A 26134-nucleotide genomic window follows, 5' to 3' on the forward strand; every position below is an offset into this window, starting at 1 on the left:
CGGCGCCCTCCTGTCCCCTTCCCGGGGTGGCCCCGCAGCCCGGCTCTTGCACGCTCGTGCCTTGCACGCTCACGGGGACCAGCCCCACACGTGCCTCTCTGTCCCCTGACGTGACCGCTGCTGGTCTCAAAGTGCCTTCTCCTTCCCCCGCGCAGACACTCCTCCCACCGGGTCCCGTCCTTGCACGCCGGGACCCCCTTGCCCCCCTGCATCCCCCTTCCCTGCGTGCGGGACTCCCCTGGGCTGTGTCCCCCATGGCTGCATGCTGGGGGGTGCTGGGGGCTGCTCCTTCTTCCTGTGCATGTTGACCCCCGTCCCCATCTGCCTTGGACGCAGCTTTGGCTTGGGGGTGCAGCACCTCCTCCCCGTGGGCTGTCCCGGGGCGGGCGCTGCCGGAGGTTTAAGTTATTCCGTGTCCCCTGTCGGGGTTTTGCTGAGCCCTGGAGTGAGGTCGGTACTGGGGGCTGGGAGCCCCACGCCCCCTCCCTGTTCCCCCGCCGCTGGGGCCCAATAAACCTCGCTCCGGGATTTGTAACCCCGCGTCTGCTCGTGTCCCGCACCCGCGTGGGGCGGGGGGGCTGCGGGGGAAACCTGCTGCTTTGGGGTTCTTTGTGCGGGGTGGAATTCGCCGTTGTTGGGGGGTAATGCGGCAGGCGGGGTACTGGAGGGAAGTGTCGCAGGTGTGCAGGGTGTCGGGGTGACCCCGGGGGGCCAAGCCCACCCCCGGGGGAGCGGCGGGCTCAGCGGGCGGCTCCGCGCCGCGACCGAAGGGGTTACAGCGGGGGGCGTGGTCAGCGGCGAGGGGGCGTGGTACGCCCGGGGAGTGGGCCAAAGCGAGGGGCGGGGCCTGCGGCAGCGCGGCCGCTGATTGGCGGCGGGCGGGTTGTTTGCGCGCGGCACGGCGGGGCGGGGCCGCACCGGGGGACGGTGGCGGCGGCGGGGCCGGAGGGGCCGGAGGGGCCGGGGTGAGGGGTCTGCGGGGCCGGGGGGGCCGGGCCGGGGTCGCCATGCGGCTGCTGCGGTGCCTGGGCAAGCGGGCGGCGCTGGCCGGCGTCCCCAGCTACATCGAGCACTTCAGCAAGTTCTCGCCCTCGCCGCTCTCCATGAAGCAGTTCCTGGACTTCGGTAAATACCGCCACCCCGGGAGCCGCGGCTGCGGCCCCGGACCGAGACACCCCCGCGGCGGCCCGGAGCGGCCCGGGCCGGGTAAACACCCCGGAGCGGCCCGGGCCAACAGCTGTTCTGGGGGCGGCGCTCCGGGCGGGACCTCCGCGCCCGTGGAATCCCGCCCTCCGGGCGCCGCTCCCGGCTGGGAACACGCGTGTCCCCGGCAGCGGCTCCTGTGCCCCCCGGTGCCACCGGACTGGGGTCCGATTTGGGTGGCCCCGGCTCTGCTGGTGGCCCCGGTCGTTGTCCCCAGCAAATGGCCCCTGGGGGGCTGCCCGCCCCAGTCCGGGCTGCACTGGGCACCCATCCTGCCCTCCCCAGCGGGCTGAGCTGGGTCCCCCGGGCAGGGACCTTGTCTTGCTCCCCTGTCCCGGTTCCCCGCAGCGTCCCCAGCCCCCCGGCAGGGCAGCGGGAGCAGAGCCCGCGCTGCGGTTGGGGTGTGGAGCGGGTGCTCAGCCATGTCCCCCGCGCCCCCTGCGCCCCCCAGGCTCCAGCAACGCCTGCGAGAAGACGTCGTTCACGTTCCTGCGGCAGGAGCTGCCGGTGCGCCTGGCCAACATCATGAAGGAGATCAACCTGCTGCCGGACCGCGTCCTGCGCACGCCCTCGGTGCAGCTGGTGCAGAGCTGGTGAGGCGGGGGTCACCGCTCCGGGGCCCCCACGCGGGTCCTGCGGCCGCCGGGACCCCGCTCCCGCGCTGCGCTGGGCGCGAGGTGCCGCTGCCGCCCTCCGCCTGGTCCTGCGGCCGCCATCCGTGCTGCAGGTCCCACCGCTGTCACCCACCCGGGTGCCACTCTGGGTCCCGCCGCTGTCACCCGCATGGCTCCCATTGCCACCTCAACTCCTGCCATCGCCCAGCGTGTCCCCGCTGTCACCACGGGTCCCACCACTGCTGCAGGTCCCACCGCTGTCCCCAGCTGTCCCCCCCGCGGGTCCTGGGGAAGCTGCTGGGGGTGGGGACGGGGACAGGGACAGGGACAGGTGGCTGGCGGGGCAGTGCCCAGCTGGTCCCGCGCCATGCCCTTGAGTGACAAGCGCTGCAAGCCTTTTGGGGACACCCCTATCTATGCCAATGGGTTGTCCCCAACCACTGGGGGGTCACCAGTGCCAGCCCCACATCCTGCCCCGGCCTCCTGCGCCCCCGCCCCCCCCTGTGGCTGGGGGTCCGTGTCCTCGGGGTCTGGGTGTCCCTTTAAGCACGGTGTCCCCTTTCCAGCTCCGTGTCCCCTGCCAGCTCTGGCAGCTGAAGCTGTCCCAGTGCCACCACGTGACGGGTTGTTTGTGCAGGTCCCCTGTCCCTGCCTGTCCCTGCCCCTGCCGCAGCCCACACCCCCACCCCCTCCCAGGGGCTGTGTCCACAAGTGTCCCCAGGGGCCACCGTGCCAGAGATGGGTGGACGGGTCTGGGTCCCTGCCAAGCACAGGGTGGTTCCATGGAGCGGTCCTGGTTGGGGGTGCTGAGCCCCTCTCCCTGCGTGGGGCAGAGCCCCATGGCACCCTGTGCCCCCAGAGGGGTCCCTGGGGGGTCTCCTCTCTGGGGGGTAACTGGCTCTTTCCCCAGGTATGTCCAGAGCCTGCTGGACATCATGGAGTTCCTGGACAGGGACCCTGAGGACCAGGCTGCCCTGGGACAGTAAGTTGGTGGTGACAGTGTGTCTGGGACACCCTTTGTCCCCCACGCCGGGGTGTCCCCTCCTCCCAGGCTCACACTGGTGAGAGATGGTGTCACTGAGGGGCCCTGGCACCCTGCACCCTCTGTTGTCCCCGAACTGTCCCCACCCCGCTGTGCTCTGTGTGTCCTGGTGCCACCGGAATCTCCTCCAGGTTTTCCCCAATGCCACCAGCTCCTGGGAAGCCCCGGCCTGGATCACGGCTCTGCCCGGACCGGGTGTCCCCCAGCTCCGTCCTGTCCCCTCCCCAGGTTCACGGCCGCTCTGGTCACCATCCGCAACCGGCACAACGACGTGGTGCCCACCATGGCGCAGGGCGTGCTGGAGTACAAGGAGGCGTACGGGGACGACCCCGTCACCAACCAGAACATCCAGTACTTCCTGGACCGCTTCTACCTGAGCCGCATCTCCATCCGCATGCTGCTCAACCAGCACAGTGAGCGGGGCCCCGGGGTCCCCCTGACCTGGGCGCCCCCACCCCGAGTATCATCCCCGAGTGTCCCCCCAGCCCCAGGGATCCTGCCCTGAGTGTCCCCCAGGCACCTCGCCGCCCTCACTGCCCCCCCATCCAGCCCCTGCCCCCGTCCCTGTCCCCACGTGTCCCCTCTCTGGGGCAGGGTGGGGTCCCCCATGCTCACTGTCCTCCCCGCCCCCCAGCGCTGCTCTTCGACGGCAGCACCAACCCCGCGCACCCCAAGCACATCGGGAGCATCGACCCCCACTGCAGCGTGGCCGACGTGGTGAGAGGTGCGTGGGGCGGGGGTCCCACCCGGGGTCCCACCCGCACGGGGACATGAGCCGGGTGGGGGGTGGTGTCTGACGGTCCCCCCAGATCTTCCCCCCAGCCTGGGATCGGCCCGTTTGGGAGTCACTGGTGTCAGGAGCTTGGACCAGCTCAGCCGAGGTGGCCACAGTCCCCTGGGCTTCGGGGTCACTCCAGACCACCCCAAAAACTTGCCAGGAATGCAAAATATTGGGGGGGGTGGGGAAAGGGTGCCCAAACCCCCTTCCCACCTTCACACTGGGGGCGCTGCCCCCTCTGCCCCCCAGATGCCTACAACATGTCCAAGCTCCTGTGCGACAAGTACTACATGTGCTCGCCCGACCTGGAGATCCAGGAGGTGAACGGTGAGGCTGGGGCTGCGGGGGGCTCGGCTGGGGCTGCGGGGGCTCGGCCGGGGCCGTGGGGGCTCAGATGGGGCTGCAGGAGCTCAGCGGGGGCTGCGGGGGCTCGGCTGGGGCTGCGGGGGCTCAGATGGGGCTGCAGCAGCTCAGCGGGGGCTGCGGGGGCTCGGCGGGGGCCGCGGGGGCTCGGCTGGGGCTGCGGGTGACAGTGGTGACGGCCGCTCCTCCCGCAGCCGCCAGCCCCCAGCAGCCCATCCGCATCGTCTACGTCCCCTCGCATCTCTACCACATGCTGTTCGAGCTCTTCAAGGTACCCCCGGCCGCGGGGGGGCGGCGGGGCGGGGGGAGCCGGGGGCTGCCCTCACGCGCGCCCCCCGTGCCCGCAGAACGCCATGCGAGCCACCGTGGAGAGCCACGAGAGCAGCCCCCGCCTGCCGCCCGTGCGCGTCATGGTGGCCCTGGGCCAGGAGGACTTGGCCATCAAGGTGCGTGGGGACGCGGGGGCCCCGGGCCGCGGGGGGTCCGGGAGCGGGGCCGTCACCCCCCGCCGCCTCTTGCAGATGAGCGACCGGGGCCTGGGCGTCCCCCTGCGGAAGATCGACCGCCTGTTCAGCTACATGTACTCCACCGCGCCCACGCCCGCGCTGGGCAACGGCGGGGCGCCCCTGGTACGTGCCGCAGCAGGTGCCGCAGCAGGTGCCGCAGCAGGTGCCGCAGCAGGTGGCACAGCAGGTGCCGCGGGGCTCTGCGGGCCCTGGGGGACGAGCCCGCGGTTCGGGGCGGCCGGGAGGCGTTTGGGGGTGGCAGGGGGAGGTTTGAGCTTGGCATGGGGACTTTGGGGGACATTTTGGGGTGCCCACAGGTGCCATGGGGACACTTGGGCGGTGCCATGGGGACACGGGAGTGACACGGTGACATTTGTGGGCGCCAGGGGACGTTTGGGAGTGACGAGGTGACCACTGGAAGTGGCACCGGGATGCTGGTGGGGACACGCGGTACCGCGGGGGCGCTGACCCGGCCCCTGTGCCCCCCAGGCCGGTTTTGGCTACGGGCTGCCCATCTCCCGCCTCTACGCCCGGTACTTCCAGGGGGACCTGCAGCTCTTCTCCATGGAGGGCTTCGGCACCGACGCGCTCATCTACCTGAAGGTGGGTGTGTGCCGGGGGGGCCGCGGCGCTGGGGGGCGCAGGGTCCTCCCACCCCCGTGTCTCCCCAGGCCCTGTCCACGGACTCGGTGGAGCGACTCCCCGTGTACAACAAGTCCGCGTGGCGGCACTACCAGGCCAGCCAGGACGGGGGGGACTGGTGCGTCCCCAGCACCGAGCCCAAGAACGCCTCCACCTACCGCGTCCCGTAGGCCCCCCCGCGCCGGGCAGCCCCGAACCCGGGGTCCCCGTGAGCCCGGGGGTGTCCCCGCGCCCTGGCTCTGCCTCCCGTGGCTGTTGGGGTCACTGGGAAACGCGTGAGATGTGGGGGGCCCAGCGCCCCCCGCCGTGGTTGCACTTAGGTATGGAGCTGGGGGGGTTGGAGCAGCGTGCAGGGGGAGCCCCTGTTGCCCCCCCGCCACGGCACCCACTGCAGACGGTGCCCCCCCGGGCACTGGGGGACTGGTTGTTGCCCAGGGTGACCAGTAGCTTCCTTCCCCTCCAGCCCCGCCATGGGGGGGCACTGGGCCCGAGCCCCCCAGCTCCCCGCACTGTCCCTGGTGTTGCACTACTGAGCTGTTCCCACCCGTGCGCCCTCACGCCCGTGGTGGGCTCCCACACTCCAACCCGCTCGGGAACCCCTGCCCCCCCCCCCGCTGTCAGTAAATTGGATGTCGACTGAGCCCTCGCTGTGGCGTTTTGGGGTCCTGGGAATCCCCCCACCTTTGCACACCCCCCACCCGTGCCTCAGTTTCCCCAGCCTGGGGTCACCCGGCCGGGGAGGCGGCTGCAGCGTCACCCCAGTGTGGCACCTGGGGACACAGGTGGCTCAGGGACGGAGAGCTGGGTCCTGGGGTGGGGGCCACGCTCTGTCCCCCACCTCCCGCTGCCCCCCAGGCTGGCACAGCTCTCCCCACCCCCCGTGTCCCCCAGCCCCTCCCAGCCAGGCTCAGTCGCACTGGTTTGCACTGACCCTTGAGCCCCTTTTATTTCCCGGGGTGTCCCCTGGGTCGCTGCACTCGGGGCTGGGGGGGCAGCGTTCGCGCCCCACACCCCAGCGCGGGAGGTGTGTGTGGGGGTCGGGCCATGCACTGTCCTCGGCCGGTGCCTCGCGGTGCTGGGGAGGGGGTGACAGCGACCCCTTGGGTGGGGGTGACGGGACAGGGTCGGGGGGTCCAACGTGCCACTTGCATCCGGAAAAGGGGCCCGTGGGGGCCCGGACTGTGCCCGTGGGGTGCGGGGGTGCAGTGGGGAGGGGGCGGCTGGAGGGGGGGCACGTGCCGCTCCGTGCCCGTCCCAGCCTGGCAGCCTCGGCCGCGGCGCCGCGTCCCACGCCGGAACCGGGTCCCGCGGGGCGTCCCGGGGGCTGCGGGCGCGGAGGGGGCGCAGGGGTCCCGTCCCCCTCAGCTCGGCCGCTGCTCCTGCTCCCGCTTCTTCTGCTTCTCCCGCTGCTTCTCCGCCTTCTCCTGGGCCTTGCGCTCGCGCTGCGCCGCCGCGCTCAGCTCCTTCAGCCGCCGCTTCAGCAGCGCCCGGTCCTGCGCGCTGCCCACGCCCAGCGCCTGCGGCCCCGCGTCACCGCGGCAGGAGCCCCGCGCCCCAGCCCCGCACTGGCCCCGCGCCCCAGCCCCGCACTGGCCCCGCGTCACCACGGCCAGAGCCCCGCGCCCCAGCCCCCCACCGGCCCCACGTCACTGCGGCGGGGGCTCTGCACCCTAGCCCTGTGCCGCCCTGCTCCGCACCGTCCCACTGAGGTACCTGGACCCCTGTCACCCCCCGAGGGTACCCGGAACTGCCCCCCCACTGCCCCATGGAACCACCTGTTAGGATAAGGGATTCTAGGTGCCCTGTGATGAGCCCGTTGGGGTACCTAGAACCTACCTGTGCTTGCCCTATGGAGCACCCCATTGGGGTACCTAGAACCCGCCAGCCCTGCCCCAAGGAGCACCCTGTTGGAGTACCTAGAACCTCTTGCCCTACAGCTGAGCCCGTTGTGGTAGCTGGAACCCCTGTGGGCAGCAGGAGCCCCCAGCCCCGTACCTTGAGCTTGGCGCCGTCGAGGCGCAGCAGCCGCGTCCCGTCCACGCCGTGGGCCGAGAAGCGCTCGCCGTGGTGCCCCAGGCCCAGCCCCTCCAGCCACTGCCCCACCTGCCGGCACGTCCAGCCCGCGGCCGCGCCGGGCGGCTCCTCCGGGAGCTGTCGCGGGGATGGGGGTCAGCGGGACCGCCCCCGGGCCCACGGGGACCCCAGCCCCGCACTCACCTCATCCGAGGACTGGGACAGCTTGTGGTAGGGGTACGAGCACCCGCCGCCGGGGGGGCTGGGCAGGCGGGGGCTGGCGCTGGGCGGCGGTGAATCCTCGCTCAGCGCGGAGTCCTGGGGCAGCGCAGGAGCAGGGCAGCGCGGTCCGGCCCCCGCGCCCCGCAGCCGCCCTCCCCATGGGGCTCTGCCGCCCTCCCCATGGGGCTCTGCCGCCCTACGGGGCTCTGCTGCCCTATGGGGCTCTGCCGCCCTCCCCGTGGGGCTCTGCCGCCCTATGGGGCTCTGCCGCCCTCCCCATTGGGCTCTGCCTCCCCATGGGGCTCCCGGTGGGGCTGTGACCTCACCCCCAAAGCCATAAAGCTGACTCACAGGAGCACCTGTAGGGCTCCCCCACCCTCCCCTATAGACCCCGAGCACTGACCTGGGAGGCGGATTTTTGGGGGCTGAGCCCCTCATGGCGGGGGGAGCCGGCGGGGGACGCGGAGCCGGGGGAGCCCGAGCCCCTCACGCCGTCCGAGAACCAGGAGAAGGGCAGGAACGGGGACCCCGAGGGGCGGCTGGGACCCTCTGCCACCTCCCTGGGGACAGAGCGGGGTCAGGCCCGGGACCCCCCCGGGGCCCCCCCGGGGCTCCTCACCTGCTGCCCATGGACAGGCGGTTGCTGCTCTTCTCCCGCCGGCTCTTGCTGGAGGACGCGCGGCGCAGGGTCACCCTGGGGCGGGGCGGGGAGGGGACGAGCTGGGGGTCCTGATGGCCGTGCCCCCCCCCCCGGCTCTAGCCCCCCCCCGGCTCCAGCCCCCCCTCCAGCCACCCTCAGAGACCCCCGAGCACCGCCAGAGGATCCTCCTCCCCCGCTGCATCCCACCGCCTTTCCCTCCCGGCATCTCCCGTCTCTCCCTCCATCTTCCCTGGCATCCCTCCAGCTGTCCATCCCCCCCATCCCCCTCCAGCTGTTCACCCCCCCATCCCCCTCCAGCTGTTCACCCCCCATCCCCCTCCAGCTGTTCACCCCCCCATCCCCCTCCAGCTGTTCACCCCCCATCCCCCTCCAGCTGTTCACCCCCCCATCGCCCTCCAGCTGTCCATCCCCCCATCCCCCTCCAGCTGTTCACCCCCCCATCCCCCTCCAGCTGTTCACCCCCCCATCCCCCTCCAGCTGTTCACCCCCCCATCCCGCTCCGCCCCCAGCCGGGTCTCACCCCAAATCCAGGAACTTCCTCCGCGTTCTCTTGTCCAGCCCCACGGTGGGGCTGGCGGGCTCGGGGGGGCTCGTGTCCCGGCTGTCATCTGCGGGACCGGGAGGGGTCACCCGTGCCCCGCAGGCGCGGCCGCCGCGGGCCGGGGGTCTCACCTTCGCTGTGCCGCTGCGGCCGCGCGGAGCCGGGCGAGCTGTCGGAGCTGGGGCAGGACTTGGGCGAGGGGGGGCCCGCCAGCCCCTCGTGGCACCAGGCGTCCGTCAGGGGCCGGTAGCGGCTGAGGGGGGGCGAGGGGCCGGGCGGCTCCCCCGGCGCCCGCCGCGCCCCCCCCGCCTCGAAGGAGAACTCGGCGCCGCGGGAGAAGAGCGAGGGGGCGTGGGCGCCACTGTCCCGCTCTGCTCCCTGGGGACACACGGCGGGGGGGTCAGACCCCGCGCCCCCTGGGCGCGCCCCGGCCCCTCCCCACCGCAGCCGCGTCCCCCGACGCGCTCACCGCGGCCTCGGGCGCCTCGTCCCCGTCGGTGGAGCTGGCGCTGTCCCGCAGCCGGGAGCGCGACGGCCGCTGCCGGCGGCTCTTGGCCAGGAGCCGGGCGCGGGCCTTGTGCAGGCTGCTGTCCAGGCGCGGCGTCTCTGGAACCACAGCGGTAAAATCTGGGGGTGAAAGAGAGACCGGGGCAGAGAGAGAGAGACAGACGGACAGACGGACAGGGCCAGCGGGTGGATGGAGAGATGGACAAGTGAGAGGTGGGGACAAGGAGCCACGAGGGACAGATGGAGGGACGGCGAGGGAGGGAAGGTGGGGATGGATGGATGGATGGACAGGTAAGGAGAGGGGACAGAGGGACAGACGGATGGGGAGGGACAGGGAGAAGGAGATGGATGGACAAATGGAGAAGCAGAGACAAGGAGATGCAAGGGAGGGAGACACACAGATGCCAGGTAGGGACAGGAGATGGGGATGGGTGGACAGACAGACAGGGAAAAGCAGAGAGGGTGGATGGACAGATGGCCAGGGAGGGACAAGGAGAGAGGGTGGGACAGCATCAGAGGGACAGGTGGGCAGGCAGCCAGGGGACAGAGGGACAGCAGGACACGGGGACGGGGACGGGCATCCCGCGGGGACGGCAGAGGGGACGGGGAGAGGGGAGCGTTGGGGACGTGGATGGACGGGACACCCCGGTGGGGCGGGACAGGGGACAGGGGACAGGGGACAGGGGACAGAGAGAAGTGTTCAAAGAGACGCCCCAGCACGGGGCGCGGAGCAGCACGGTGTCCCCGAGGACAGTGTCCCTGTCACCCGCGGGGTCTGACCAGGATCCCCCTCATGTCCCCAGCCCGTGGAGTCTCCCCTGCCGTGTCCCCATGTCCACGTCATGCTCCGTGTGCCCTTTACCTGTCCCTGTGCCCCATGTGTGTCCCTGTCCCCATACCCCATACCTGTGCCCCCTGCATGTCCCCATGCCACGCTGTCCCTCTGCAGGTGGCTGCATGGCCCATGCTCATCCCTGTGTCCCCAAGCACACGGTGTCCCCAAGCCCAGCTCTGGGGTCCCCCTGTCACCGCTGCAGCCCCGAGAGCACTGAGGGCGGGTGGGACGTGCGGGGGCAGCACCCATGGGTGGCCCCGCACGCCACGGGCCCCCGCGGACTCACCGAAAACCTCATCTGTGTCCTGCAGTTTGGAGACCGACATTGTGGGGCAGAGCTGGGGACAGAGGGGACAGTCAGGGAGGGGACCCTGCGCTGGGGGGGTGGGGGGGAGCGGGAAGGGAACCCAGCCCCTCCGCGTGGGCCCGGCGTCCCCAGTGTCCCCTGGAGGGGGCACAGGGCCTGGGGGAGCAGGACACACCACAGATGTCCCCACTCGTGGGGGCAGCCCCCCGGGGCACTGGGGACACTGCGAGGCAGCCGGGAAGGGGTTAAACCCCCCACAGCCCCCCTGTCCGGGAATCCCTCGCCGGCGGATCCCGAGGTCTCGGCAGCACCGGGGGGGCTGTGGGGTCCGGGCGGCAGATCTGAGCGCAGCTCCCCTCGGCCCCTCCCTCCCCCCGGGGAGCCGGGGCCGCGGCGGTGCGGGGGGCGCGAGGGGCAGAGCCGGGAGGGGACGGGAACGCGGGAGGGGACACGGGCTGCACCGGTGATGCTGCACCGGGGATGCTGGACCGGGGATGCTGCACCGGGGATGCTGGACCGGGGATGCTGGACCAGGGATGCTGGACCGGGGTTGGGGGCTGCACCAGGGATGCTCGGCCGGGGGACGGGGCGGCACCGGGGCCGCTGTCCGGCGGATGGGCCGCCCGGGGGTGCCGCCCGCTCCCCCGCACTCACCCGCGCTCCTCGGGCATCCTGGGCGCGTCCCGCCGGGGGGGCCGGGGCGCGGGGCAGCGCCGGAGCCGGGCGGAGCGGGGGGGCGGAGCGGGGCCGCCCCGCCGGGCCGGGGGCCGCGGGGGGGGACAGGAACCCGGAAGCGGCCGGGAGACGGGGAGGCGGGATCAGCAGCGCCGCCCCGCCCGGCCCGGACCCGGCTCAGCCCAGGCCCGGCTCAGCCCGGGCTCGGTTTAACCCGGGCTCGGTTTAGCGGGGCTCGGCTCCGCCGGTCCCGGTGCGCGGCCGCGGTGCTGAACGGACAGCGCCCGCGGGGACGGGCCCGCCCAGTGCTCCCAGTGCTCCCAGTGCCCCCATCTGCCCACTCCTCCCAGTGTCCCAAACCCTGCCCGGTCCTCCCAGTGCCCCCGGTGCCCCCATAGTCCTTCCCACTCCTCCCAGTGTCCCCAGTCCTTCCCACTCCCCCCTGTGCCCTCCACCCCTCCCGTGTCTCAGTGTCCCCAGTGTCCCCAGTGCCCCCGGCGGGACGAGGCGCGGGCGCTGCGGCACAGACCAGGCCCAGCACATACATAGGTACATATATATATCGTATATACACCCACAGGTACACGTGTGAGATTAAATAACCCCAGCACCCCCCCGGGGCTCTCGCTCCCCGCCCTCCCTTAAATACTACCCCCCCCCCAGTGGCTCCAATCCAGTCGGACCCCCCCTCCCCGCCCCCGCGCCCCCCCTCCCCCTCCCAGCACAACCAGCTCTGTCTCCCAGTTGCCCCCACATCCAGTTACTGTCGGAGACTCGGAACTTCGGGGGGGCGGGGGTGCAGAATAGAAACAAAACTAACGGGGCTCCCCCTGGGCAGAGGGGCTGGGCCCCCCCGGCCCGGCTGGGGGTGGCCAGCGGAGGGGGCGTCCCAGCCCCAGAGAAATACTGTGATTTATTGGGGACTATTTACAGTTGGGGTCGGGTGGGGGCATCGCCCCCACCCTGGAGGGGACCCCCGTGTGTCCCCCCTTGCCCAGGGGAGGCAAAAGCCCCGGGCTCGGGGGGCAGTGGCGGGCGCTGGGGGGCACCGGGGCCACCCCCAGCCGTGCTCCCACAGCGGGGGGCCAGGCACCCCCACATCCCGGCGGGGTTGGCAAAGGCTGAGGGGCCCCTCCTGCCTGGCGGTGGCACTGGGGGCGCGGGGGGGCGCTTGGGGTCCCCCCTCCACAGCAAAGGTCTGCAGTGTCCGGGGGGGCCCAAAGGCAACTGCCCCCCCGGCCGGTGCTCCAGGAGACCCCCAGAGGAGGCGCTGTGGACGGGGGCCCAGCGCGCCCCTCTGCCCCCGTATGGCTCACGGTTGGGGGGGGCGTTTCCGCCCGCCCCCGCGGCCAGCCGGGCGCCAGCCGTGTCCGGGCTCGCACCGAGGGGAGGGTGCGCCTGGGGGAGCCCCGGGGGCCGCGGCCCCCCCGATCAGTCCATCACGTCACGAGACTCACACTGGACACAGACACGAACGCGGGGTGTCCGCCCCCGAGCCCCCCAGCCGCAGCCCATCCCCCCGCTGCGTGCGCCCGGGGAGGGGGCGCCGGGAGGCCTGGGCGGGGAGGGGCGGGGGGGCCCCGAATCGCTGTGGTTTGAGGGCGGTTTAGGTCGGGTTGGAATTTTTCAAAGTCTGCAGCTTGGCCTCCAGTTCGGAGATCTGAAAAACAGCAAAGGGGACAGGTCTGAGCGGGGACACGGGGCGGGGACACGGGAGGGGGGACACGGGACGGGGGACACGGAGATGGGGGGCACGGGATGGGGGGACACGGGACGGGGGACACGGGGATGGGGGGCACGGGATGGGGGGACACGGGACGGGGGACACGGGGACAGGGGGACACGGGATGGGGGGCACGGGGACGGGGGGACACGGGACAGGGGACACAGAGACGGGGAGCGGACGGGGGACAGAATGACACAGCCATGGGACACGGGGACAGGGGCACTGGACGGGGGGACAGGACGAGGGGCAGGACACGGAGGTGCTGGAGGCCAGCGCGGGGCCGGGGGGCTGCGGGGGCGGGGTGAGCCTGGGGGTCAGGGGACGTTTTGGGGGTGACGGAGGAGGCATAAGGGGGCGGGGGCTCTGCTGGGTGCCGGGGGACCCCCCGCTGCCTCCTGGTGCCCCGGCCGGGCGGAGCTGCCCCTGCGGCCCACGGCAGCCCCCGCGCTGCGGGATCCTGGGGGTCCGTGACCCCGCGGGGGATCTGGTGACCCCACAGGGGATCTGGTGACCCTGTATGGGATCTGCTGCGTCCATGCAGGGGATCTGGTGACCCCGCAGGGGATCTGGTGACCCCACAGGGGATCTACTGCGTCCATGCAGGGGATCTGGTGACCCCGCAGGGGATCTGGTGACCCCACAGGGGATCTGCTGCGTCCATGCAGGGGATCTGGTGACCCCGCAGGGGATCTGGTGACCCTGTATGGGATCTGCTGTGTCCCTGCAGGGGATCTGGTGACCCCGTAGGGGATCTGGTGACCCCGCAGGGGATCTGCTGTGACCCCACGGGGAATCTGGTGACCCCGCGGGGGATCTGGTGACCCTGTATGGGATCAGTTGTGTCCCTGCAGGGGATCTGGTGACCCCACAGGGGATCTGGTGATCCCGCAGGGGATCTGGTGATCCTGTGGGGGATCTGGTGACCCCGCAGGGGATCTGCTGTGTCCCTGCAGGGGATCTGGTGACCCCGCAGGGGATCTGGTGACCCCGTAGGGGATCTGCTGTGTCCCTGCAGGGGATCTGGTGACCCCACAGGGGATCTGCTGTGTCCCTGCAGGGGATCTGGTGACCCCACAGGGGATCTGGTGACCCCGCGGGGGATCTGCTGTGACCGGCGCAGCTCCGGCCCCTCCCGTGAGGGGGATCCAGTGCAGCTCGCGTGGAATCCGGTGTGATCTGGTGTGGGATCCAGCATGACCAGCATGGGATCCCGCTCCCAAGCAGAGGATCAAGTGTGAGCTTGTGCAGATCCACCAGGACCCAGTGCAGGATCCTGCGCAAGCAGCTGGGATCCGGTGCCCAGGAAGATCTCTTGTGATGCATTATGGGCTGTCAGACCCTGACGCAGGATCCACGCAAACCCTCGGCAGATCCACTGCGATCCAGTGCGGGATCCAGTGCCAGGAGGAGGGCCGGGTGTGTGCCAGCACCCCAGCAGATCCTCTGCGATCCGGCGCAGGGCGCGGTGCCGGCGGCACGGTCTGGTGGGATCGGGGCCGGAGCAGATCCACCGCGCCTCGGCGTGGGCTCCAGCGCTGGCACAGCCGCGCCGGCAGATCCATCGCGGTCCGTCCCGGGCTCCAGCGGTGCCGCGGCGGGGCTGGGGGTCAGGGACAGCCCGCGTGCCCCCGCCCGGTGCCCACCTTCTCCTGCAGCTTCTCCATCTCCTCCTTGTGCGCCAGCTCCGACTCCTCCAGCACCCGCCGCTGCGCCGTCTCCTTCTTCAGGAACTCGATCTCCCTGTGGGGACCAGCGCAGGGACACGTCACCCGCCGGACCGCGGGGACCCCGGGGGGTGGCGCAGGGGAGGGGACCCCAGGGGGCACCGCGCTCAGTGGGCGCTGGTGCCCCAGGACCCGCCGGGGCCGGTCCCCGCGCAGCGCCGGGAGCCGGGGGCAGCACCACGGGCAGGATGGTGCGCTCACTTTTGCTGGTACTCCTTGATGAGCCTCTTGGCCTTGCTGTACTTGCGCTCCAGGGTCTGGTACTGGGCCTGCGTCTCCTTGAGGTGCTCGTCCACGGCCTGGCACAGGTTCTGCGCCTCCATCCAGTACCCCTCCAGCTTCTCCATCCGCTCCTTGTTCTCCTCCACGCTCTGCTCCAGCTGCGCCTTCTCGGCCCTCCAGCGCGCCTTCTCCTGCTCCAGGCACTGCAGCTGGGGACAGCGGGTCAGGGACAGCGCCGCACGGCCCGGCATGGCACGGCACAACATGGCATGGTATGGCACGGCACAGCACAGCATGGCATGGCACGGCATGGCACGGCATGGCATGGCACGGCATGGCACAGCACGGCACAACATGGCATGGTATGGCACGGCACAGCACAGCATGGCATGGCACGGCATGGCACAGCACGGCACAACATGGCATGGTATGGCACGGCACAGCACAGCATGGCATGGCACGGCATGGCACAGCACGGCACAACATGGCATGGCATGGCACGGCATGGCACAACGTGTCACGGCACAGCCAGGGCACAGCATGTCATGATGAGGGGTCTGGGGGAGCTGTGGGAAGCCGGGGGCCGTGGGGGGATGGAGATCCAGGGGCCTGGGGAGATGGGGGCTCCCTTCCCTCCCACCCACTCACCTTCCTCTTCAGCTGCTGGATCTCGGCCTCGGTGACAGCGTGTTTGATCTGGAGCTGCAGGAGGAGCCGGGGTTGGCACGGCCGTGCCCGCGTCCCTCGCGCCGGGGACCCTCCCCGCCCCCCTCACCTCCTTGAACTTGTGCACCAGCTTCTCGGGGTCCATCTCCACGGGGGACAGCGTGTCCTCGTTCTCGGCCAGCTCGAACACCTCGATGGCCATCTCGCCGCTGGGGAACATGGGGCTCATCTCCTCCTCTTCGTCCGTGGCGTACTCGCCCGTCTGCGGGGGCGCGGAGCGGCGTCGGCAACGCTGGTCCCCACCCAGTGCCCCTGCCCCTCCCGGGGAAACCGGCTCACGGGCCCACATCAGGTGCGGGGCCATGGCTGGCGCTGTCCCCTCACCTCCTCGTCATCCTCCGTGTACTGGGTGTAGCGCTGCTCGATCATCTCCCGCTGCCACCGCTCCTGCTCCAGCGTCTGCTGGATCAGCTGCGCCACCTCGCTCTGCTCCCCCGGCTTCTCCCGCCCGATCAGGAACCTGCGGGACGGGGGGTGAGCGGCGCGGGGCCGGGACACGCCAGGGACGCCCCGCGGGGCAGGCGATGCTGCCGGGGCCGCACAATCCGGAGTGGGGTCCAGGGCCTGTGGATGAGCTGAGGGGCTGGGGAGATCCTGGGGACACTTTGGGGGGCACTAGAGTGGCACAGGGCAGGCAGTGGGCACGGGGATGGGGGGGCAGGGGGACAGCCCAGCTGGGCAGCCAGGGGACAGGCTATGGGGACAGGCTATGGGGACAGGCTATGGGGACAGGCTATGGGGCAGGGACAGGGGCCCAGCACAGGCCGGGGGGTCTCCCAGCCCCCCAGCCCCCCAGTCCGGGCCCTACCGGACGCGGCCCTTGGTGTTCCTGAGGACGGAGGCGGCGAAGCTCTGCGTGACCCCCACCAGGCTGGTGCCGTCCACCTCCACGATGAGGTCGTTCACCTGGATCCTGGGGACAAGGGGACGGTCGCAGCAGGGCCACCCCGCCCACCTCCCCCGCGTCTCCCACCCTGGGGAACATCTGGCACATCTGCTGCCCCCCCAGCTGATGCGCCCCCCCAGCCCGGGGCGCGGGGACCAGGGCCCGTTCTGGCCCGGCAACCCTCACCTGCCGTCCCGGTGGGCAGCGCCCCCCTCCGTCACCGTCTTGACGAAGATGCCCAGCTTCTCCAGGCCCATGTCCGCGCCCGCGCCCATGCCGATGATGCTGATCCCCAGCCCTTCGGAGTCTGCGGAGACGCGGCGCCGTGTCCTGGGGGGCCGCGGCCGCCCAGCGCCAACGGCGTCGCCTCCAGCCGTCCCTGCGCTGCCGGCGCCCGGGGCGGGGGACCCACCTTTCTCCAGCTCCACCGGGAAGAGGTCGAGCCGCTCCACCCGCTTCTCCAGCTCGTACTCGGCCGAGGCGGCCATGGGGTCGACGTCCTCATTGCGGCGGTCGTAGTCCTCGTTGGAGTAGGTGCTGAACACCTGCAGGATGGGGGCGCTCAGCGAGGTGGGGGGGCACCGCAGCCACCCGCTGCCTCAGCACCCGCAGCTCCTGCAGCCCAGGGATGTGGGGGTGTCACTGAGCCTACGAGCCACTGGAGAAGCCCCCCAAGTCACATTGTGGGGTGAGGGGGGCTGAGGAAGCACAGAGGGTTTGGGGGGCCCTGGGAGCAGAGATGGTGCCGTGACCTGCACCCCAAGGTGGGCACGGACAGAGAGATGGAGGAAGGGATGGACAGACGGATGGATGGAGAGGTGGACAGAGGGATGGATGGACGGAGGGATGGATGGACGGAGGGATGGATGGATGGATGGAGGGATGGATGGATGGATGGAGGGATGGATGGACAGAGGGATGGATGGATGGACGGAGGGATGGATGGATGGATGGAGGGATGGATGGATGGATGGAGGGATGGATGGACAGAGGGATGGATGAATGAATGGAAGGATGGATGGATGGATGGATGGAGGGATGGATGGATGGACGGAGGGATGGATGGATGGATGGATGGCATCGAGCTGCTCCTGGCCAAGCTCGGGTGTGCCACCAGCACAACGTCCCCGACGCGGCGCCGGTGGGAGCGGGGTGCCGTGTCCCCCCGGCCGGCGGTGCCAGCGCCCGCCCGGGCTCTGAGCCGGGCAGATTGTCCCCGAGGGGCGCAGGGGATTAGGGACGACACTAAATGCACACCCAGGGGATTAGGGATGAGTGTCAGGGGCCATAGCACAAAGCCCGGTGACAGCAGACGGGCAGGACCCAGCGGCGGCTGCCAGGGGTGAGCGGGGCAGGGGACGTGCCCCCCACGGTCCTGGGGGGCTGCGGGCACCCGAACTCCCCTCGCTGTGCCCCCCTGTCCCCAGCTCCGGGGCGCTGGGATGTGCTGGGGACCTGGAGCGGGTTCCAGGGGTGAAGCAGCCGGAGCCGGCGAGGTCAGGGGGAGGTTTGGTGACAATGTGCCCCCAGCCCTGGGCACGGGGCGGCGCCGGGGTGGGGGTCCCCAGCGTGCCCAGCCCCCACCCCTGCAGCAGGGCGGGGGGCTCAGCATCACCCCTGCACCCGGAGGGGAACCAAGGTGCTCAGGCGCCCGTGTCCCCTCCCGCCTGCGCATGGGGCCCCAACGTCACCCCGGCTGAAACGTGGGTCAGAGCGGGGGGCTGGGGGAGCAGAGCACCCGCAAAATCCAGCTCCCCTCCATGGGGAACACCCTTCCAGGGCTGGGCTGGCTGCTTCCCGCGGGACCGCGGCCCCCTGCAGACACCCGGCCACCGCGGCCCCCTGCAGCCACCGCGGCCCCCTGCAGCCCCCCGGCCCCCCTGCCCCCTGCAGCCACCGCGGCCCCCTGCCCCCTGCAGCCACCCGGCCCCCCTGCCCCCTGCCCCCTGCAGCCCCCCGGCACGCTGTCCCCACTGCCCCTGCCCGGGCACCGCAGCCCCCGGCCCAGGTGGGGCCACCCACCCGCTCTGACTCAGAGCCAGAATATAGGCCGGGGCTCTATAAATAACCGGCTCGGCACAAAGCGATCGCTGCTGCTCTGGTCGGGGGGATTCGAGCGGGCGAGAACACCCCGAAATAGCTGCACAGGCCCTTCCCCCATCACAGCGAGACGGGGACCCCACAGCCGGGCGGGGAGGGGGACGCGCGGTGCTGCCCCCGCCATGCCGCCGCACCGCTTCCCCTTCACGCACTTCCCGAAACGGTCCCGGGCACCCGGCCGGGCCCATGGGGGCAAACCCCCCCGCCCCACCGCCTCGTCCCCAGGGACCCCAGCGAGGGACCCCGGTACCCAGGGACCCCAGGGACAGGGGCAGCGGGTGGCCGCGTGTCCGCCCCCCCAGCGCCCCACGGCCGGGGGTCTCGGGCATCCCACCCAAACCCTGGGGTGTGTCCCCGCCTGTCCTGGGCACGGCCGTGGCTCCCGGTGCCACCCTCCGCGTCGCTCCGGTCCTGGGGGCCATGCTGGGGCAGGGCCCTTCGTTAGCGGCTCGTTAGCCAGGCCTGGGCGGCCACCCCCATGCCAGGGCACGGCCCAGGGATGCCATGGCCCCTGCAGGGGGCACAGAGCCCCCCACCTCCCCGTCCCCACCGCCAGCCCCCCGAAAGGGGAGGGTCTGGGGGTCACACACCTCCCCGGGGTGCCCTCGCCTGGGGTGCCCCCTTCCCGGGCGGGCTCACCTGGATGGGGGCCGTGCTGAACTGGATCTTGCGGTTGGGGACGGGCTCGTCTTCCTCGGACAGCCCGGGGATCTCCACGCAGCCCGACTCGGGCTCGTACAGCCCTTCGGCCTCCTCCTCCTCCTCCAGCCCGCTGCCCCCCGAGTCCTCCCCGAGCCCGCTGTAGGCACTTATGTCCACCAGGTCCGCCTCGGAGAAGTCCTCCTTCTTGGCCTCCTCGTAGCCATCGCCCTCCTCGGCCCGCTCGCCCTTGACGTCCTCGCCCGCGGCCGCCGCCGAGCCGCCGTCCGGCCGGGGGGTGCTGGGCACCGGCCCCTCGGGCCCCTTGGCCGGTTGGGCCACGGGCACCGGTTCACCTGCCGCCGCCGCCTCCTCCTCCTCGGCCTCGCCGCTCTCCTCCACCTCCACGGGCTTGATCTTGCAGACCTCCTGCACGCGGGGGGCGGCCGCCTCCTTGTCCGCGGGCCGGCCGCCCTTCCCCGCCGCCTTCTCCTCGTCCGGCGGCCGTGCCCGCGCCGGCGCGGCGTGTCCCTCGCCCGGCCGCGCGGCCTCGGCGCCGGGCAGGAAGACCCGCGGCCGCTTGCCCGCCGCCTTGGCAGCCAGCGGGGCCCCCGCGCGCCCCGGCGCCTTGTGCAGGTTGTTGCGGAGATCGGCCTTCTCGAAGACGGCGCTGAGCTGGCTGACGGTGGGCGAGACGGCTTCGGCGTCCAGCTTGTCCAGGGACTCGGTGCTGCCGTTGAACCTCACCACCACGTCCAGCTTGCGGTCCTGGAAGCCGGCGCGCTCCTTGCGCAGCAGCAGCCTGGTGGTGCTGGCCTTCTCCTGCGCGCTCCTCTCGAAGATCTTGCGGGTCTCCTGCAGCTTGGAGAAGGGCTTGTCGGGCTTGGAGTCGAAGCGACTGACCCGCTCCGAGACGCTGGTGCCCAGCTTGAGGAGGCTGCCCTGGTCCACGCTGTCGCCAAGGCTGCTGGCCCGGGGCAAGGACAGGCGGACGGGCTTCTCCTTGGCCTTGGCCAGGTCGCAGGCGCCCTCGGGCCCGGGCGCCGTCCCCATCTGCAGGAACATGTTCTTGATGCGGTGGACGTTGGAGCCATACTTCTTACCCCGGCTCTTCTTGCCGTCCTCCCCGTCAGCCTCCTTTGTGGGCGCCAGGGCCTGGATGGTGGCTTCGTAGGCATTGCGGTGGGGGGACGCGCTCCGCAGACCCCCACCGCCCGCCGCCCCGCCGGAGGGGGCCCCCCCGCCGGCGGCCGCCCCGCCGCCTGCCTCCGTCCTCAGCATGCCGTCACCGCCGCCGGCCGCTGTCACCGGCCGCCGCGCCGCATCGCCCGCCGCCGCTCCCCGGTCCCGCCGCAGCCCCGCCGCTACCGCGGCATGGGGAGGGGGCTGCGGGGGGGCAGCGCCGCACCGGCCGGGGGCTGCGGCCCCGTCAGGCCATGTCCAGCGCAGGGGCCCTGCGCCCCGGCCCTCCTTCCTTCCTCCCTCCTCCTCCTCCTCTTCCCTTTCTCTGCGATGGAGCCGCCGCTCTGCCCGCCCCGCTGCCCGCAGAGCCCTCTGGGTCTTAGCGGCGGCTCTTCCTCTTCCTCGCCGCGCTTCGGCCTCGCCGCCGCCGCCGCCGCAGGGACCCCGGGACCCACAGCCCCGCCGGGCTGCCCCACGGCCCCCTCCCCACACCCACGCAGGGTCCCCGCCCTGCGACGGGTCCCCCCCGAGCATCCCTGCTGTGCCGTGTGCCCCCCCGGCTCGTCCGCTGTTGCCTCCCCCCATTTCTGTCCCCATGTCCCCCCGGCTCTGTCCCCATGTCCCCCCCGGCTCTGTCCCCATGTCCCCCTCCAGCCCTGTCCCCGTGTCCCCCCCGGCTCTGTCCCCATGTCCCCCTCCAGCCCTGTCCCCCACCACACCCATCTGCTCCTACTTCTGTCCCCCCGGCTCTGTCCCCGTGGCCCCCAGGCCGGTCCCCGTGTCCCCTCAGTCCCACCCTGTACCCGCCGGGCTTGTACCCACATCCTCTGGATCTGCCCCACGTCCCCCCCATTCTGTCCCCATATCCCTGTAATTTTGTACCCATGTCCCCCTACCCCATCCCCACATTCCCCCGAGTTTGCGCCCATGTCCCCCCATCCTGTCCCCGTGTCCCACATCCTGTCCCCGTGTCCCCTTATCCCCCCATACTGTCCCTTTATCCCCCCAAATTCGTACCCATATCCCCTCATCTTATCCCCATGTCCCCCGAGTTTGTACCCACATCCCCCATCCTGTCCCTGTGCCCCTCCCAGGTCTGTCCCCGTGTCCCCCACCCGTCTCCCTGTCCCTCCCCAGTTTTGTCCCTGTGCCCCTGTGCTCCCATGCCGGGCCCCCCCATGCCCAACCCGCCCATCTCGAGGTGTCCCCTCAGGGCCCTGTTTTACTTTCTGTCCTCACAACTCCCCCCTTGGGGCACAGTGCGTGTCCCCAGAACAGCTTCCCCTGGGGGGCAGGAGGGGACACCGAGGCAGGGGACCATGGCCTGGGGGTCCACGTGCTGCTCCCCCCTCCCCGAACCTGCCGGCTGATATTTTGGGGGTTATCTGGGGGTTTGCTCTGTTCCCACTGGGCGCCGCGGGAGGCCCAGAGCGCGGGGCCGTGCTGGGGGTCCCTGTGCGGGAGGAGCCCCCGGGTGGAACAGCGCGGGGGGCCCCGCTCCCCCGGCCGGGAGCGTGCGGGCGCCAGGACCCTGCAGACACGGCCTCCCGGGCCTCCGTGCGTGACGCGGCGTGACGGGACGTGACGTGACGGTGCAGCGTCCCCCCCACGGCCGGCCCCTTCCCCTTCCGCCGCCCCCGACCCCCGGCGCCGGGCCTGGCCCCCGCCGCCCCCGCCGCCCCCGCCGCCCCCGCCGCCCCCGCCGCCCCGCGTCCGTGCCTCGTCCCGCCGAGGGACGCTGCCCCGCACACGCGTGTGCCACACGTGCTCCGCCCCGGTGACACGGACGGGCGCACGCGTGCGCGGGGCTGGCAGCCGCCTGCCCGGCTGGGACAGCCGTCCCCAAGTGTCCCCAGCCCCACCGCGCCCACTGTGCCCCCCGCGCCCCCACTGCCACCCCAGTGCCCGTGACTGGGGACACCAGGACAACCCGACCCAGGGACACCCCACCAGACCCCCCAGGGGACATGGGACCCCGCCAGGGGATGTGGGACCCCGGGCAGCCTCGCTGCCCCGCATGCTGGCGGGTTCGGTGCCACAGGCCGTGGGTGGCGAGAGCTGGCGGCGTCCCCGCCGTGCCCCCCCGCGGCCCCCGGCCCCGCTGCCGCCGTCAGTCACGCCTGGCCCCGCGCCCGGCGCCGCAAGATGGAGGCGCCCGCGCTGCTCCGGGCCTGGGTGCTGGCAGGCGAGTGGCAGCCCCGGCACCGCGGGGACGCGGACGGGCGGGGGCACCCCCGGCAGGGAGGGACGGGGGGACCCGCGCTGGGAGGGACGGGGGGACCCGCGCTGGGAGGGACGGGGGGTGCCGGCAGGAGGGAGCAGGGCAGGGGACAGGGCTGCAACATAGAGCTAAATAGAGCCACCCTGGCCCTGGCGCCCGCCGGGGCTGGGACACGGGGACGGAGCGGGCTCGGGGCAATGGGGGTGCTGTCCCCGTTCCCGGCCCCATCCCCGCCCAAGGACAGCCTTGTCCCGGGCACCTGTCCCCGGCTCTGGCGCCGGGTGTCCCGGGGGCCAGCGGGGCCTGTGGGTCTGTGCCGGGGAACGAGGAACCGCGGCGGGAGGGGCCGCGGTCGCCGGCTCCAGCCCTGTGCCTGCTCACAGCCGTGCTCCTGGGGGGGTCCTGGGCCGCCCTCCCCAGCCACCACGTCCTCCCGGAGCACCACGTCTCGGCCGAGATCGGAGCCATCTTCGTGCAGGCGCTGGAGCGGGAGCGGTTCCAGGAGGCCTTCGTCACCGGGCGCGAGGATGACGGCGGTGAGAGGGCCGGGGGGTCCTGTGGGGCCTGGGGCGCTGGGGGGACACCGGCTGGTGCCTGATCCCGGGGCACAGAGCAGGGGCCAGTCCCGCGTCCTTGCTGGGACCAGTGGGGTGGGAAGGGCCGGCCGGGGTCTGCGCGCGGCACAGCCCGGCGGCACCCGTGTCCCCGTCCCAACGCGCCCGCGTGTCCCGGCGCCCAGCAGCCGCCCCCGTCACGTTCCAAGCGCACCTCAGCGACCACCCCGACCTGCCGCGGTGGCTGCGGTACGTCCAGCGCGACCCCCGCCGGCACGGCTACCTCTACGGCTGCCCCACCGCCGCCGAGCTGGGCACCCACGTCATCGAGGTAGGTGCCACGCGCACGACCCGTGCCGGGGCGACGCGGGGCAGGGCGCCATGGGGGCCTCTCCTCCACCCGCAGGTGCTGGCGTACAACCGGCACACCTACGAGACGGTGGCGCAGCGCCTGGTCATCACCGTCATCCCTGCGCCAGGTAGGGGCCGTGCACCCCTGAAATGCTGCCCCAGAACCCCCCGGGATGGGCACGGGGTGTCCCCATGGGTGCCACATGTCGCCCGCAGGCGGGGACCCCCCGTACCAGGCTGAGTTCCTGGTGGGCAACAGGAACGTGGAGGAGCTGCTGCCGGCGGCCGCGCGGGAGATGTTCCTGCAGGCCGCGGCCGGCGTCTGGGAGCGGAACGACCTCCGTGTCACCAACGTCACCTCTGCGCTGGACCGGGGCGGCCGCGTCCCGCTGCCCATCGAGGGCCGCAAGGAGGGGTACGGCAGCCCCGGGGGGGCTGGGGTTGCTCCTGGGTAGGCCCCCAGGCTCCACACGTGGGGTTTTGGGGGCCACTGCAGCCCGTGCCCCCCGCAGGGTGTACGTGACGGTGGGGTCCCCCGGGCCCTTCTCGCCGTGCCTGGTGGCGGCCGCGTCCCCGCGGAGCCGCCTGCGCTGCAGCCGGGGCCAGCAGCCGCTCGCCTCCTGCTACGACACCTTCGCGCCCCGCTTCGCCGTCCGCTGGTGCAACCTCACCCTGGTGAGCGCCCCGGCCACGCGCCCCGCCCGGGGACCCCCGCCCCCCTGACCGCCCCCCCTTGCAGCTGCAGGTCCGTTCCAGCCCCACGGCGCCGGGGCCAGCGTGGGGGCCCGGGGTGCTGGAGGACGGGGGGGATTTCCAGGCCCCCACCGAGGTGCCCCCCCGGGACCTGCTGCCCGGGTACCTGGTGACGCTGCTGGTGCCGCTGGCGGTGGCCGCGCTGCTGTGCCTGCTCCTGGGCCACCTCATGTGCTGCCGCCGGGAGGGCCTGTGAGTCAGGGCTCGGGGAGGGGTCCCCCACCCCAGCAGGACGCTGCGGCCCCGGGCCAGCCCGGGGGTGGTGAGAGCCCTTCTCTCGCCACTGCATTTTTTTCCCCTTTTTCCTCTGTTTTGTAGGCAAAAACGGGACTTGGAGACGTCTGAGTAAGTCCCCTGGCTGCGCCATGGGGGTGCTGGGGGGCTGCTTTTTTGGGGCCGGGGTCACGGCCAAGCACAGGGACAGCCAGCAGGGGTGGGGCGGGGAGCGGAGCGGGACAGGGAGCAGCCTCTGGGGCACGTTATGGAGGTGATGGAGCCTGAGTCCCCCCATCCCCAAGGGCGCCCCAGCCCTCCTCCTCCTCCCTCCCCACCTCGGTGCCCCCCAGTGAACCCGGCAGACACAGGCTGGAGCACAAGAGCTGCTTTACTTCTGCAACGGCCTTGGCTGGACTCAGCAGCGGCAAGGAGGACCCCAAGGATGGGGCGCAGACCCAGGGATGGGGCGCAGACAGACCCCAGTGTTGGGAGGACCGACCCCCCAGCCCCCTCCACAGAGGAAGGGGGGTGGGAACGTGGGGCGCAGCACCCAATTGTCCCTCCTTGCCCCCCAGCATCCAGCTGGTCCACCACACCAGCATCCACGGCGACACGGAGGAGCTGCGGCACATGGCTGCCAGCCGGGACGTCCCGCGGCCGCTCTCCACCCTGCCCATGTTCAACGTCCGCACGGGCCAGCGCATCAACCCCATGCCCAGCGCCCCCGACGGTGCCCGCGTCCCCCTCCTCCCGCGGTGAGCCGGGGCGGGGGTCCCCGGGTGACAGCACCAGCGGTGGGATGGAGAAGGGGTGTCACGGTGCTCGCGGGGGGACTTTCGGGGGACAGCGCTCAGCCAGCTGGGTGGCCGCCTGTCTCCCGGGCACTGACGCTGCCGGGCTATTGCCTGGGACACTGGGGGGGCTACCAATACTTGGGGTGTCATCAGCACCCATAGGCATCAGTGGGGCAATGCAGGACACCTGTGTCCTGTTCCCTGCCCCTCCCACCCCATCTGTCCCACCGGGCCTGGGGAAATGCTTAAATAGGAGCGGGGGGAACATCTCATCTCCTTCCTGGGGGGAATAAGCTATGTTCTGCTCTTTCTCCAGGTAATGTTGGTGGCCTTGTTGCTGTCACCTCCCCAGGGGTGACCCCCCCCAAGGTCCCTGCTGTGGGAAAGGGGCTATGGGGGGGGTTGGCTGATAAAGTAGCAGTTTAGCAATAAGAAGCGGCTTTTCTGCTGTGTTTTTGGACCACTGCAATCATCCCAGCCTGGCCCTGACGGCCGTGGTTGTCTGGGGGGCCGGAGGAGGTTTTGGGGTGCAGGCTGCTGCTGGGCTCCTGCCTGCAGCCGCGTATGGGCTTTGCCAGGTCTCTGCCCCCCACGGCGGGGAAGGGGCTGGCGAGGAGCGGGCTGGGGACAGGGACAGGGACAGGAGTGGGCTGGGGACAAGGACAGGGACGGGGCGCGTGCAGCCCCGGGGACCCCCAGCACCCCAACCCCGGCTCACCTGGGTGCCCGTGCCGGCAGATCTCGCCCGCGGCCCCGGCTGCTGTTCAACGGTGCAGCCCCCGGGCCCCCCCCGGGTCCCCCGGCCCAGCCCGGCCCCTCGCAGCCAAAGAAAGAGCCTCTGTCACCGCACCCCCCCTCGCCGGGGCCGGGCGCCGGGGGGGGTAGGAAAACACGGGGCCGGGAGGAACAAGGGGCCGCATTGACGGGAGGGGAGAACGGTGGCATTGAGGGGCCGCTGCCCCCCCGTTCGTGCCCCCCAGGTGCGGTGGGAGGGGCAGCGCAGCACGCGGGGCACAGCCCCCCCGGGCACACGCGGCGGCTCCGACACCGCGCGAGTGGGCACGGGCGGTGCTGGGGGGGCACCACCACCCCCCCCACCCCCCCCCCGTGCCATGCCTGTTGCAGCTCGGG

General features: G+C 72.1%; 4 protein-coding genes across 4 annotated transcripts; 2 read left to right on the forward strand and 2 right to left on the reverse strand.

Moving 5' to 3' along the window:
• Positions 1–980: 980 nt before the first annotated feature.
• Positions 981–5754, forward strand: PDK2 (pyruvate dehydrogenase kinase 2). Its single transcript, XM_080360048.1, has 11 exons — positions 981–1125; positions 1655–1796; positions 2728–2799; positions 3088–3272; positions 3494–3583; positions 3887–3964; positions 4195–4271; positions 4348–4446; positions 4522–4629; positions 4996–5109; positions 5178–5754. Exons 1-11 carry the CDS (start codon positions 1008–1010, stop codon positions 5316–5318), a joined length of 1224 nt encoding a protein of 407 aa, XP_080216174.1. The 5' UTR covers positions 981–1007; the 3' UTR covers positions 5319–5754.
• A 755-nt stretch (positions 5755–6509) lies between these two features.
• Positions 6510–10253, reverse strand: SAMD14 (sterile alpha motif domain containing 14; the record flags this gene model as incomplete). Its single annotated transcript, XM_080359637.1, has 9 exons — positions 6510–6665; positions 7144–7299; positions 7366–7479; positions 7787–7943; positions 8003–8077; positions 8565–8652; positions 8717–8963; positions 9055–9212; positions 10214–10253. 9 exons carry the CDS (start codon positions 10251–10253, stop codon positions 6510–6512), a joined length of 1191 nt encoding a protein of 396 aa, XP_080215763.1.
• Positions 10254–12488: 2235 nt separating this feature from the next.
• PPP1R9B (protein phosphatase 1 regulatory subunit 9B) lies at positions 12489–20213 on the reverse strand (the record flags this gene model as incomplete). The annotated part of the gene is made up of 10 exons (XM_080359636.1): positions 12489–12569; positions 14279–14375; positions 14561–14790; positions 15230–15283; positions 15357–15509; positions 15632–15767; positions 16116–16220; positions 16380–16500; positions 16606–16738; positions 18933–20213. The coding sequence occupies 10 exons, from the start codon at positions 20211–20213 to the stop codon at positions 12516–12518; spliced, it is 2364 nt and encodes a 787-aa protein (XP_080215762.1). The 3' UTR covers positions 12489–12515.
• A 2046-nt stretch (positions 20214–22259) lies between these two features.
• Positions 22260–24968, forward strand: SGCA (sarcoglycan alpha; the record flags this gene model as incomplete). Its single annotated transcript, XM_080359760.1, has 9 exons — positions 22260–22299; positions 22719–22871; positions 23075–23220; positions 23296–23368; positions 23457–23655; positions 23753–23915; positions 23980–24185; positions 24312–24338; positions 24785–24968. The coding sequence occupies 9 exons, from the start codon at positions 22260–22262 to the stop codon at positions 24966–24968; spliced, it is 1191 nt and encodes a 396-aa protein (XP_080215886.1).
• Positions 24969–26134: the final 1166 nt, after the last annotated feature.

The sequence above is a fragment of the Nesoenas mayeri genome, assembly GCF_963082525.1.
Source record: "Nesoenas mayeri genome assembly, chromosome: 26".
Lineage (NCBI taxonomy): Eukaryota > Metazoa > Chordata > Aves > Columbiformes > Columbidae > Nesoenas > Nesoenas mayeri.